At 42.2% G+C, this 14,423-nt stretch overlaps 2 protein-coding genes and 1 long non-coding RNA gene across 8 annotated transcripts in view; 1 reads left to right on the plus strand and 2 right to left on the minus strand.

The window, feature by feature from the left end:
- Positions 1-337, minus strand: part of LOC138736645 (cytosolic 5'-nucleotidase 1A-like) — a 150,571-nt gene extending 150,234 nt beyond the window's left edge. For 2 of the 6 annotated variants that reach the window (XM_069886473.1, XM_069886475.1), the window contains exon 1: positions 134-333. In XM_069886473.1, the coding sequence (XP_069742574.1) occupies positions 134-256 (123 nt within the window). In that variant the 5' untranslated portion in view covers positions 257-333. Of the gene's footprint in view, positions 1-133 lie in introns of all 6 variants that reach the window. The other 4 variants (XM_069886471.1, XM_069886469.1, XM_069886472.1 and 1 more) reach the window with 2 other exon arrangements.
- LOC138736648 (uncharacterized) lies at positions 330-9,360 on the plus strand. The gene is made up of 2 exons (XR_011340467.1): positions 330-1,008; positions 9,091-9,360. It is a non-coding gene; the product is annotated as an uncharacterized lncRNA (long non-coding RNA).
- Positions 9,361-11,387: 2,027 nt separating this feature from the next.
- LOC138736647 (cytosolic 5'-nucleotidase 1A-like) overlaps positions 11,388-14,423 on the minus strand; it is a 29,803-nt gene continuing 26,767 nt past the window's right edge. Inside the window, exon 6 of the mRNA XM_069886477.1 lies at positions 11,388-13,999. Coding sequence (XP_069742578.1) covers positions 13,652-13,999 — 348 coding nt within the window. The 3' untranslated portion in view covers positions 11,388-13,651. The remainder of the gene's footprint in view (positions 14,000-14,423) is intronic.

Below are 14,423 nucleotides of genomic sequence, written 5' to 3' on the forward strand. Positions count from 1 at the left end.
TGCAAAACAGCAAGCTCATCAGGTTTGCCCATCGTGTAACATATAAGATACACTCCTACATAAAGTTAAGGGCGATCCCTTCTTCCACCCCACTTGAAATCCCAGGCAACTTTCCGAGCGTGTGTGGCTTTACCCCGGTGGAACTCTTGGGACATCCTCGGCTTCTCCTGGCCGAAGAGCACCTTTCGAGCGGCGCGGGTACGGACATGCTGCAGATGTCCAGGTTGTCCAACGAGTAGAGCCCGGTGTCGCTCATTTTCTCTCTCTAGCGGAGCAGCAGGTCCAGGGGGACGAACTCGCCTCGCTGCAGTGGTGGCTGACTGGCCCTTTGGGAGAGGGTTGGCCGGCGGGCACGCGTCACAATCACAGCCCGAGGGCTGTCACAATGGGCGGCGGCCACGTGTCTGCCCCACCCCGAGTGACGCCGGCATCGCCCTGCTCTGGTCCCCCACCCCATGCAGGAGACCCAGTTTTACCACCTCTCCCCCAGACCTTGTCTTGTCACCTCCCCCACCCTGGAGACCTTGTCCTGCCACCTCCCCCACCCTACCCTGGAGACCCTGTCCTGCACCCCGCCCACACCCTGTCAAGGAGACTCAGTGTTGACCCCTCCCAACCCAACCCAACCATGGAGGCCCAGTCCTGCTGCACCCACCTTCCTACTTGAGATAGGCGGGTTCCATTATCACCCCACAACTTGACATTAACCAGGTTAACATGACAGGTGGACATAAAACATTTCCAGCATGGTTTATTGCCACCCACCTCCAGCCCTTCCGACATCTGGTCCTTACCATGTGTTGGAGCGCTTGGTGAATGCAGTTCTGCTATTGCAAAGATGAAGACACTTTGAATATGCTATATGGCTTTGAAGGGTCCTTGGGATGTCCTGGCAGAATTATGGAAAGTCAAATGTAACTGTAAACCGATATTGAAGCAAAAGCCATTTTGAACAGCCAAGAAGTGTGATAAAAATGATTTCTACATGATAGACCAACCAAAAACCAGGTAATGTGTAAATATTAAGCATAAATGAGCATGAAGCATTCTGCAACCTTGAGTGGTAGTTATAATTGAAGACATAATTTCTACTCCATGTATAAATACAGGTACACTCAAAAACAGAGGGAATATTGTCCTTTTTAAAAGTTTATAATTTCTCATTTATTCTTGTGGGTGAAAAGAATCTACGTGCTGCGATACATGCACAGCAACAATGACAAGATGCTGGAGTCCTATGTGTGCTGCAGCCTGCGCGCCTTCCACTTGTAGCTGAAGGACTACAAGAAGGTTTTCTTCTTCCTCTGTAAGGGTGCCGAGCTGATTGTCGACTACGGCAGGGGTTGGAACCTCAAGTACAGGTCATGAGCCATTACCGCACTGGGACCCCGGGTCAGTGGGTGACACTGGATAGGGTGGCCATTTAAAACTTAACAAAACAGAGGACTTGCAGGTTCAGCATCAGAAACTCTCACGGTGAGTTGGGGGTGGTGGGGTGTGCTGTCACACTTCCCCCTCATTGCACATGCACCAGCCGGCACTTCATGCATTGCCATCATACTTCTTCCTCATTGCGCATGCATGAGCGCTGAAGAGACATGGCCGCACACGCAGATAAGTGCCCATTCTGCCATTTAATTTGTCATCCATTTGACCCCTAAATGGAGGACAAATTTAACATCTGGCTCGAGGTTTATGTGTTTTAATATTTATATGTATTTTTTAAATTTAGGACCCCTTTATAACATTAGGCCTTGAACTAGCTTAACCCAGCTCTGAGCAGAGGTACTGATATGCTATCAATAACACCAAAAAACTGGAGTTACTAGATGACAGGCTTTTATTACTATAAGACTGGACACATGCTCCTGTTGCTGGTCTGATTCCAGGATTTGTACTGAGGGATGGACTTGGGCCTAATTGCCTTTATTGAGGAATTCCTGGGGAGGAGTTACAGAGAGGAGGCGGGCCCACCATACACAGAGTTACAGTACCAACAGCATAACAACATCACAGTGATATCACCACATTCATCCCCTCTTTTAAAAGAAAGTCCAGCAGGGTGGAATGGGTTCAGCGTCCATCACATTCAGCTGCTCTGGTGATCTTCTGTGCCTCGGACTGTCATGGTGCTGGCTGTGGCACAGCTGTTGGTTCCTGGTCGATTTGGAGCCTGTCAGTAGTTGGTGTAACCGGTGACTGGGGAGGACAGGTGGGGCGGGGTCAGGGCAGGGTGTTGGAAGTTGGCTGTGATGGTCAGAGAAGCTGGTGCATGGGTTGGGGTACGATGCCTGGGTTGGTGTACGATGCCTGGGCATGTAGTGGTTAATAGTTGTGTAGGCCTTACTGGGTCAGTGGCAGTCTTGGGATCTCCTGTGCATGCTAGGTCCCAGACAGAGATGGTGTCTTTGTCCCAATAAGGGTACGCCACATAGGCATATTGGGGGTTGGTGTGGAGAAGGTGGACCTTCTCGACCAGTGGGTCGGTCTTATGGTCATGCATATGCCTCCAGAGCTGGACTAGTCTTCAGGACGTCAACCGGGATTATAGCATTGTTCCCGATGCAGACCTCTAAGGATGAAAAACATTTGTTCATGTGTTGTGGTGTAAGTGGCTGTACACAGAAGGGATTTAATCACGTGGAGCACCTCAGGAAGGACCTCCTGCCAGTGGGAGTTGGATAGGCCTCTTGATTTCAAGACTAGGAGGATTGCCTTTTAACGGTGTTTTTTTTCCCCATTTCACCTGGTGGTTCTACTGGTGGCGGTGCCCTGCGCCAAAAGGTACTGACGCAACTCATCACTTGTGAAGGAGTACCCCGATCACTGAGGATGTAGCTCAGGTACTCAAATAGAGTAAAGATATTGTGCAGTGCCTTTATGACCGGGCAGGGAATGGCAAAAGGGAATCGGAAGTACTCATCAATGATGTTCAGTAAGTATAGGTTTCAGTTGGAGGAGGGCAGGGGTCCCTTGAAATCCATGCTCAGACATTCAAAGGGGTGGGTGGTCTTGATCAGGTGTAATATGTTGGGCTTGTAAAAGCATGTCTTGCACTCAGCACAGACTTGGCAGTTTCTGGTCAGTGTCCTGACATTGTCGATAGAATAGGGAAGGTTTCTGGCTTTGATAAAGTGAATAAGTCTGGTGACCCCGGAGTGACAGAGGTTATCATGGAGTGCTTGGAGTCGGTCGGAGTGTGAACTGGTGCATGTCCCCTGGGACAGAGCATCTGAATGCTTGTTGAGCTTCCCAGGCCAGTATAAGATGTCAGTTGTAAGTGGAGAGTTCAATTCTCCACCTCAGAATATTATCGTTTTTGATTTTACCCCACTGCTTAATGTTAAACGTAAAACTGACTGCACATTGGTCAGTCAACAGGGTAAATTGTTTGCTGGCCAGGTCGTGCCTCCATTGTTGCACTGCCTCAACAATTGCCTGGGCCTCCTTCTTGATAGAGGAGGGTTGGACTTCAGACCCATCAAGGGTGTGCGAGAAAATGCCACAGGTCTGCCGCTTGGTTAAGGGCATCAATGATGTTCAGGCGTTGTTCTCCTCCTGGAATAGGATGGATTTGTCCACAGAATGCATTGTGGTCTTGGTGATGTCTCCTTTGATGTGGGTGAAGGCCTCTTGAGCTTATGCTAATGGCAGACGGAGGCGGGTTTCACCAGGGGCCGGGCCTCGTCCACGTAATTGGGGACCACTGGGCATAGTATAAGAAGAAGCCCCGACACCACTTAAGGTTCTTTTGGCTGTGAGGAAGGGGGAGTTCCAACAGGGGGCACATATGGTCAGGTTCAGGACCAATGATGCCATGTTCCACAACGCAACCAAGGATGGGCAGGCGTGATGTGTGGCACACATATTTGTTTTTATTGTAAATGAGGTTGAGTGCCTTGGCCATTTGGAAGAATTTTTCCAAGTTTGCGTTGTGATCCTGTAGGTCATGGCCACAGATGGTGACGTTGTCCAAACAGGGGAACGTGGCCTTGAGCCCATGCTGGTCCATTTCTCTCTGAAAGATGGAGACACCATTGGAAGTGGTAGAGACAGCTGTCCACCTCAATCATGGGGTATTGGTGGTCCTCTGGGTGGATGGGGAGCTGGTGGTATGCCAATTTTAAATATATGGTGGAGAAAAGCCGGTATTGAGCAATCTGGTTCACCATGTTGGCAGTGAATGGAAGGGGCATGCTTCCAGCTGCATGATATGGTTGATGGTGTGGCTGTAGTCAGAAATTTTCTGATTTTTGACCATCATGACCTGGGGTCTCCAGGAGCTAGTGCTTGGTTCAATTATCCCTTCAGCCAGAAGCCGTTGCACCTCTGATCTAATGAATTCCCAGTCTCCAGTGCTGTATCATCTGCTCTTGGCAGCAACTGGCTTACATTAGGGGTGAGATTGGTGACAGGCTGGGGGGGGGGGTTATCTTGAAGGTGGACAGCCTGCAGGCGGACTCAATGGGTGGACCATGGTATGCCGCTTGGTCACAGGCAGTGAGGAGGGTGATGGTTTAAAAATTGGTGGTTGCAGACCATGTTGGTGGATGGAGCCCATCGAACTCCATAGTGACACACTTGAGGTGGCACTGGAAGTCCAATCCCAGTATTACGGGCACGCAGAGCAGTGGGATTACTAACAGTTTAAAGTTTTCATACGTTGTGCCACATACGGTCATCATCACCATGCAGTAGCCACAAATCTCTGCTGAGTGGGACCTGGAGGCCATGGAAATCTTGCATCTCACCAGGCTCAACTCAAGAGAATAATCCCACATGATATCGGGATGCACAAAGCTCTCTGTGCTCCCACTATCAAACAGAGAGTTAGTTATAATGACTATTTACCTCGACCTCCATCAGCGAACAGGCGAGCTGGTGGAGGTTATCCTGGTCAAGTAGAATTGATGCCAGTACCCAGTCATTATTGGAGATGCTGTCCAATTTGGCCCAGTAAGATGATACCGCAACCTGGGCTGGTAAGAATGTGACGTTGCTTGGGGGCAGACGTGGTGCCAGAAGTGACACTGACTAAGATGGTGACCTCCTTGTTATGCTTGCGGTGTTATTGCTTGGGGGTGGAAGTGACATCAGAAATGACGCTGCCAAGATGGCACCTGACCCTACTGCCCACACGTGGGCACTGCTAGGGAGAGGAGAAGGTCTAGATTTACAGACTTTGGCATAGTGTCCCTTCTTCCCACATCTCGAACACACCACTTCCTTGGCTGGGCAGCGCTTCCAAGGATGCTTCTGTTGGCTGCAGAAGTAGCACTTCAGGTGCTTGGCGGTGCCAAAAGTGAAGTCAGGGTTCCTCTGCATGGAGTCGGCCTGGGATCCTATGCCCCAAGATGGTGGTGCCCGCAATCCCCATGAAGCAATCACTTTGTCGGAGGAGTATGAGTCTGTGTTATGGAGGGCTACATCCAACGTTTTGGACACCTCAAAGGCCCTTTGCAAGGTCAGTTCATCCAATTCCAGCAGCCTCTGGTGGAAATAGTCTGATTGGATGCCTACTACGCAGGCGTCCCGAACAAGCTCATCTGTATAGACCTCAGTAATAACATCCTTACAGCTTCAGGCTCGCCCGAGTTCACGCAGGACCCAAACATTTTCCTCAAGGGGCTCACTGGGTTGTTGATTGTGAGTGGCCAGGAGATGTCAGGAGTAGACCGCATTCATCCTGGGCCTGTATTGGCTTTGAGCTTGTTCATGGCCTCGTACGTCATGCATCCTCTAATAACCTTGTAAGTGCGGTGGCTGAACTGCGATTGTAGTAGGCATAGCTTGTTGTCGTCGGATCCCACAACTTGAGACATACAGAAAGTTGTTAAAACAGTGTAGCCAGAGCTCGAATTACTCGAGGCTTCGGGTGATTGTGGATCAATGTCTAGCTTGTCCGGTCTCAGTAACTTGTCCATTGCGATTAAAAAAAACATTTTAGGGTAATAAAACCAAAAGACTGGAGTTACTAGACGACAGACTTTTATTACCATAAGACTGGACACATGCTCCTGTTTGCTGGCCCGATTCCAAGATGCATACTGAGGGAGAGACTCCGGCATGACCGCCTTTATTGGGGAATTCCAGGGGGAGTAGTTACAGAGAAGAGGCGGGCCAGCCATACAGTACCAATGGCATAACAGCATCACAGTGGTATCACCACAGGTACCTGTCTCACTTTGTCAGGATATAATCAGCTCAATCAATAAAGTTCCTCCTATTATACTTTCATATTTGATAGAACTATTGCTTGATTAAAGAATCAGTGTTGTATTTAAGAGGCAGGTCTACTATAAAGACAATCAGGCAAGATTACTTCAATATAGAAGGAAATTAAGTCCAAGGAGAAATGTAAAACATATGTCATGACCAACAAATCAAAATGTCAGTTTTGTAGTTAAGGATATTTATTTATTGGAGCTTTAATCAGGGATTTCAATTGGTTCAAGGTAAAATGAAAGATTATGCAATTGAAGGCTAATTAGAACATTGATTAGGCAGTAAAAGACTGAAGAGAGGAAAATTTAGTGCTTCAAATTGAAAACAACTGATAATGAATTGTGTTGCACCCATTTTTTTGTGCATAAAAGCATTATGACATGAGCTATATAAGGACCAACTCAAATGAACAGAATTAGTCCAAGACAGCTTTGACTAAGCTGGATGCCCTCTGTGACAGAGAATTTATAGGTGGTTTGGGAGGAATTGTCAGAGTAGCTTGCGCACACACATTTTAAAACAGAATTTTTGCAGGACTTTTGCAGAATGCATTTTGCAGGAGGCAACAAAGTATCGACAGCAGCTTGCCTGGGAGAGCATGTGATCTTTGCAGGCAGAGGAGAAGAATTTTTCTCTCAGAGAGGGAGGTGTGAAACAGAGAGAGACAGAAATTTGTTCTAGAGGGACAAACTGGCAAACTTTGGAAAGTGCCTGGTCAAAGGAGAAGACTGGCGGTGTGAAAGATGACCTGAAAGAAAGAGGATCATCTGGAGAACCCTGAAGGGAGCACGTTTCGTCAGCAAGACTGATTGAGAATGAATCAGTTGCAGATGTCCTGGAAAAGAAATTTCTCTCTGAGAACTGGCAAGAACCCTCCTGAGTGGTAACCATTTGCCTGTTAAGCACCAAAGACTAGTGAACTTTGTTAATGCTAACTTCTGTGCACAGTACAAGAATTGCCTGCAACCAGTGAGATTAGACTGAGATCCAAATAACTTTTCTAATCTTAAATATACATTACACACACCTGTGCTTCGTATTAGAAGGGGGAGTAAGTTGTTAGGCAGGTTAAGTAATAAGTTAAAGTTTAATTCTGTTTTCTTGTTCAAATATAATTAAAAACAACTTTTGTTTAAGTAACCCTGTGTTGTGGTGCATATCTATTGCTGTTGTTTTTTTTTTGGGTCCTCTGGTCTCCGTAACCCTCATTTAGGCAGAGGGATGCCAGCCATGTCCTCACTGAACAACAAGACACTATTCATGAAAACATCACTGAGAAATCCAACCCTGAAGGTGTTGTTTGCCAAGATACAAAGTGATGCTATATATGAACAACTTGTACATGTAAACAAATAGAAGGATTCTGAATATTATCAGACCCTGCTTTTGGATGAGCAGAACATTGTCACATTTGAGCACATTGCCCTTTGACTCAAGCAAAAATATAAATTGAACCCATATAAACCTGTTTCTCTTCTGCAGGAGCAGAGACAAGTGCCTTAAATCTGAATAAAGAATCAGAGTTTATTGTCATGAACAAATCATGAAATTTGTTGTTTTGCCGCAGCATCGAAGTGCAAACATACATATAAACCACCTTCTTACAATACATTTTTTAAAAATAGTGCACGAAAAGTAAGGCAGTGTCTGTGGTTCATTGATGATTCAGGAATCTGAGGGCAGCGGGGAAGAAGCTGTCCTTGTGCCACTGAGTGCTTGTCTTTAGGCTCCTGTACCTTTTTCCTGCTGGTACCAGAGTGAAGAGGGCATGGCCTGGGTTGTGGTGGTCCTTGAGGATAGAGGCTGCTTTTTTAAGACACCTCCTTTTGTGAATGTCCTCAATGCAGTGAAGTCCAATGATATCAGGAGTTTTTTTCTTGTTCTGAGCTTTGGCACTTCCATGCCAGGCAGTGATGCAACCAGCCAGAATGCTCTTCACAGTACACCTGCAGAAGTTTTCGAGCTGAGGCCTCTCTGATTCATATGTTTTGGGAGTGTCCAGACTATGAGAATATTGGGAACAATTCTTTAAAACTCTTATCACAGATCTGAGGATTAAATTAGAACCATACTTTTATTGCTTTGTTTGGTTATCTTCCAAAAGAGAGGATTTCTTGATTTTTGATCCTCCAAAATATTCTGTATGGAATTTAAACTGGAGGCGGGGGAGGGTGTGCTTAAGGAGTAAATTTTTGAAGAAGGGCTGTCTTAAATTTAATTGGGTCTGGTTGTATGAGTATGGTAGGGTGAAGATTATTCCATGCTTTAATAGTACCGAGTAAAAAAATGACTTGCTGTACATATATGTCTTTGAAGATGGCACTACAAATTGGGTTGCATGCTCTCGTCTGCTCCTAGCAGGCTTGGTAGAATTGATAGTACATATTGAACTGGCAGTTTAGCATTTTGTAAACACATGTCGGGCAGTGTACTACATGTCTGCCTTTGAGAGAGCTCCACTTTAATGAATCCAAGAGCTTTGTAACATTCGCTTCTTTCCTTATGAATAGAATTCAGCTCAAAAAATGGAAGCTTTTACTTTGTTGATGGCCAGAGAAGCAATTTTATTAAGATGGAAAGACAACCAACTCATATGCAATGGTTACAGGATGTTATGCCGAACTTGAGTTTGGAGAAAATTAGATATAAAATGTTAGAGATATGCATGGACTATTATAATTTGATTCCTTCGGCAGGGGTGCTCTGGGGGTTTTCTATGCAATGTCTGGGTAGAAAACTTGCCCCACACATCTACTGTAAAATTCCTCCTTTCATGTTAAAGCATATCCTCTTTTGCCCTGGTAAAAAAAGATTCTGACTACATACCCTATCTATGTTTCTCGTAATTTTATTAACTTCTTTCAGGTCTCCTGTCAATTTCTGACAGTCCAGATAAACCGTCACTCCAGAGCACATTCGCAAAAGGCACACCAGGTGGATGCAGGGAGACTTTTCCCCTTGGTTGAAGTATCTAGAACCTGGAATTGCCATCTCAAAATAATGATCCAACTATTCAGGACTGAAAGAAGAAATGTCTTCACTCGATGCAGAAAATCCAGTTAAGGTGGTTGTGGAGTCATGGTCCATATACTGATGAGCTTTAGTCATAATATAGGAATTTTGAATATCTACTTATACATTGTCATGTAGAGTATGAACATGTATTACACAAAATTGCCTTCTGCCTGCCATAAGGCAAACACAGTCACAACCTGGTGCCCTGGCACAAAGAAAAAGAGAAGCAATTCTTGCCCTCAGCACCCTGTCAAAACCTGGTTTCGACTCTTGGGTCCCATGAGCCAGTCTCCAGCATGTTAAAAAGTTAGCTTTGTTCTTTATTCAATAGTAGAGCAGGCATGAATATCTGAATGTACTATCCCTACTTCTATTTCTTATGTGAAGTCGTCTTGTAATCCCTGGAACATACAAGATTGGGGGGATCATTTAAATGAGGAGCTTAGAATTGTAAAAGGAATTGAGACAAGAAAAAATCTGGTCCGGGAAAAGAAGAAGTAGTAACAACAACTACTTTATATAGAGAGGAAGGTCACAGAAAAGTGGCAAGCATAGGCAAGTCCATCATGGGCACTGACCTGTACATTGAAGATATCTTTATGAGGTGCTGCATTAAGGAGGCCACCAACATCATGAAGGATCTCATTGAAACTTCAGGTAGAAAATACAAGTTCACCAGCAGTTTTCTTACAATACCTATCAGGATCTTGAATCTCCCAGTAATACTCTAACCAGAAACCAGCCCGGTACCACCAAAATATTTATCTGCATGATCGAAACATTTTTTTTATACACTAACTGTCCTGTCATTTCTTTTCTCTCATGGCACATTATAATCATTTAATTTATAGTATTGTTTTTGAAGTAGCTTGCGCCTCTGTGACGGCAGCAAATAATAATTTCAGAGCATCTAAACTCTTACAAAGTAAAATGTCCCAAGATGCTAAACAGTGTTATCAAGCACAATTCGACACCGAATACTTAGTAAGAAATTAGGACAGAAGAGTAAACGTTTGGGCAAAGGGATAGATGTTTGGGGAAAGAGTAAGAATTAAGTAGAGAAATACAGGACTTGGGCAGAGTAATTAAATTTAAAGATTCATTTGTGGCTAAAGGACTCAGCATGAATATATGCTGCTTTAAATGAAAAATTTATGTCTTGAAATTACAGTCAGCCAACCATTTTTATTCTTTTTTGATTGGAAAGAATCCTAGTTCTTCAACGGTATTTCATCGAAACTGTGCTTGCACTCTTGCTGAAGGATTAAAAACCTTTAGTTACAACCAGGACTCTAATTCCTATTGCAGCTAGTTGGCACATACCTGCACTTTTATTTCTCCACCTCTTTATGCAGTTCAGTATCAATGCATTCTGCTGTCTGTATACATTCTATGGGCAACTAACACTTCTACTCAAAGACAACTGTAAAAAGTTCAGGGTTGTAAGATTCAATCAAGCACGCCCACAGTCTTAATGAATCACAAATGTATTCATGTCTTTATATCTAACTTCCTTGAAGCTGCCATGATTCATTTGTTTTCTGGTCCTCTTCCAACAAGGTTGTGAATATACTGAGAGGAAGGAAAAGAGATTTATCAGTCCCATTAGTCAAATTAAGTCCTTATTTTTAAAAAAAAAAGTATCAATAAATAGTTGTGTGGCCAGGATCGGTGTGGTTGTTTCTAATACAGCCCATAAGGAATGCTCCATTTTATAGTGGCATGCTGTACATTGCACAAGCAGTGAAATGAGAAAAGAACAGAATGCAGTAGATAAAAGTAAAACACAAAAGTTTGCAGACCCCGTGATTGAAGTAAAAATACAAAGTTGGGGAAACTCAGCAGGTCAAACAGTGTCCTTTATATAGCAAAAACACAGGCTTGAGTATGAGCAAAATCTAGGCAGGCTATTGTGGTCTAATACAGGGGCCCACATTTACATTTTTGACCTTGAAACATGGGACCAGGTCCAAGCTTTTTGATGAATATCCATGTATCACTATATTCCCAGTGGCCAATCCTGTGGGGTTTTCAGCACTTCTGTCAGTTTCAAGCATTTCTGTTTCTCATTTTTATCATTTAAAGTCTTCCTGAAATCCCTTAAAAAAGTACATTTCAAAGCAAAATAATTGTCATATTAATCATGATTTTGAATAAGCCACCTTTATTGAAATTTAAAAAGAACAGTGCAATGATTTTTGTAAAAAAGGCAGTGACAGGTAACACAAATAAAATGCATAGGCGCTGCAATTCAATGGCCCAAATAATCTAATAACACCCAGTTTGGATTAAAACAATTCTCTTATTTCATACCGTTACACCTTAAAAATTAAAAAGATCTAAGCTAATACCTAAATTGCAATATTTAAACGGGGGTATCAGTGTCATTAATTGCACCACCCAATTCACCCTTGTAAATTTCCTTATAGTTCTGCACAAAGATCACGGCTTGTGGCGAGTGACAGTCAACAGACAGGAAAAGTGTTGGGGCTGGTATATTGCCTATGGAGACATCAAGATTAGCTTATCCTGATCAACAAACTTTGGAATTTGCTTCCCCAACTTGAGCATGAAGTGAAGCAAAGCAGCCCCATTGTTTAGATTCATACACAACCTAGTCTTCACTGAAGTGTGACAACTCCTGGATGATAACTGGCAGTTGTGCTTGACAGAAGGCACAGGGAAACATCATACAAAATGTTTCTAAAAAATATTAAAAGTGCATATAAAGTTTGAGCAGTTCTCACCTCCCATAAACAAATGTATTGCAACAGTTAAAGATAATCACTACTACTAAAACTTTTTGTCTGTCTTGCTCACAATTGCTGAAGTACTTCCAACAACTTAGGTCGGGTGTTGATAATAGAGGTAATTAAATGCAATTTCTTCAAAAAAGTGCAAATTCTCATAAGGATATTTCACTTTTTTGAGAATTATAAAGGACAATGTATAATTGATATGAGACTCATTCTGTATTGCAGTATATAAAATATCTAAGCAATATATACATGTAATATTTCTATCAAATTTTTGAAAGAAAAAGTGCCAACAACATGGTGAATGCCAAAATAAAGATAAATAAGATTAAATGTTAAGAACAAGAAAATACTTAAATGTTTTCTAATATTCACTAATCATGGTTACATTCTTACTGCCTCTCATTCCATTGAAAATTACATCCTGCAGAGTAGGTTCATACATTTAACATAGGTTTTGCAAACAAATAAAAAGTTAATGTAAACAATGTTTAAAAAGACAATAAAATGGATCTAAAATTAGATCTACTTTTGCTAAAATGGAAAGTAAATATTAGCAAATAAGTAGCACGTTATTTTTATTATATTTATATTCTTTCTTTGGCTTGGCTTCGCGGATGAAGATTTATGGAGGGGGTAATACCTAGTATAAGTGCCTAATTTAAATAAAAATGTTCTGAAAAACAAAAGGATATCAGAAGCTTCAGTCAAAATATTTGTTGGCATATTCTATTTTTAACAGAAATGACTGAGGTGGTCTTACAATTATGATTCAGTGCAAACAAAAAAGCAATTTCTGACAGCTGATGAACTGATAGTAAGAGGCTACAAGATGTCAAACAAAATGTCATTATTAAAATAAATTACATTATTCAGCAGGTGTCTATTAGGGGAGAGACAATTTCCATTTGTGTGTAGGGGATACCAAATTAATAAACTGATGTTGGTGCAAATTCAATATGGTGCTATTTTAAAAACCAAGTGGGGGAAATATTTGCAGAAATAAGATTAAAAATATATAGAAAAGGGACAAAGATAAAAACCATGAGGATGATATTTCAGGGAGTTGGCACAGAAATTACCTCATTTCTGCTTTGCAATGTTCTGATTTTAAGGGATTTGTTAGACCATTTTATACTCATCTGTAAGTTAATTTCTAATCTAACCAAGCAATTTCATTACATAATTTACCAAGTGGAGTATATTTGTGTGTGAGAAGGGGGGGAGGCAAATATGATAATTATCTACTGGTTTAATTATTGTTGAAACCCATTCAAAACACCTATATCATCTTGCCATCGTCATAAATATGTCATTTTTTATAAAAAATTACCAAATGTGCCTATTGTGCCTTCTTAAATTACCAAATTTTTACAAGGTCAGAATTAAAAGTGTTATGAAAATGTAAGATGATTACTTCCTGCTCTCCTACCCCTACCCCTCAAGATAAATAAATAGTAATAAAATCTAGGAATTCTACAAAAGGGGAAACAATTAAGTGAGCCCTATGTGGAAAAAAAACCCTTCACCAAATGTAGTCCAATCTTCTAATTTCTCCAAAATCTGAAGGTTACAGAGTAAACAGTCTGACCTTGCATCTTTTTTTTACAAGCTAGATATTGCTTACTACTGTCATTTAATTAGTTTTAGTACTTTCAGTTATTGGAAATGCTTTTATTGTATTTCTGTCCAATGCCATATGGCACATGTGCTGCAATGGTTCCCAATTCCTGTGCTCCTTTAACATGGAACATTTGGTCATCAAAGAAAATATGAGGGCGAATTTTTTCTAACAATGGCCCTTTTGGTGCCCCAGCAAGAAAGAGTGCTTCATCCACCTCCAGGCCCCAACTCCGAAGAGTCTTTAAAGCCCTTGCTCCAGAACTTGCGGCACTTCTTGCTGTGACGAGATAGGTCCTGATTGGGCAGTTGTGGCGTAAATCTTTAGCATGGAACTTCTTCTGCAGTTTTCCCAATACTTCCAAAAATCCCTTGAGAGGACCCTATATGCAAAAGAATAAACAAATTATACTTCATGGGCATGGATTCTGAATCATATACAAGAAAAAAATTCTGTGACTCCCTTTTTAAATTTTAAATTACAATTCCTTGTGTGTACAACATTTTCTGCATCATATTTGTGGTTGCATATGATGACTAAGAATGAAACTGGATCAAAAGGTTGATGTGTACAGTACCTCCTTTTTCACTTCCAATCAAACAAGAAATACATATCAGAGGAAGTCAATTGTATTAAGAGCCTAGAGGGCCCCAAAACCCAGCAGCAATAGATATTCACCAAGACAAATGGCTACTTAAACAAAAGTTGCTTTTAATTATCTTTTAACATGAAAACAGAATCATACTTTAACTTAGCACTATTGACTTAACTCACCTAACTTGACTCCCTTCTAATTCTAAGCGCAC

Source organism: Narcine bancroftii, chromosome 6 (assembly GCF_036971445.1).
Source record: "Narcine bancroftii isolate sNarBan1 chromosome 6, sNarBan1.hap1, whole genome shotgun sequence".
NCBI classification, from domain to species: domain Eukaryota; kingdom Metazoa; phylum Chordata; class Chondrichthyes; order Torpediniformes; family Narcinidae; genus Narcine; species Narcine bancroftii.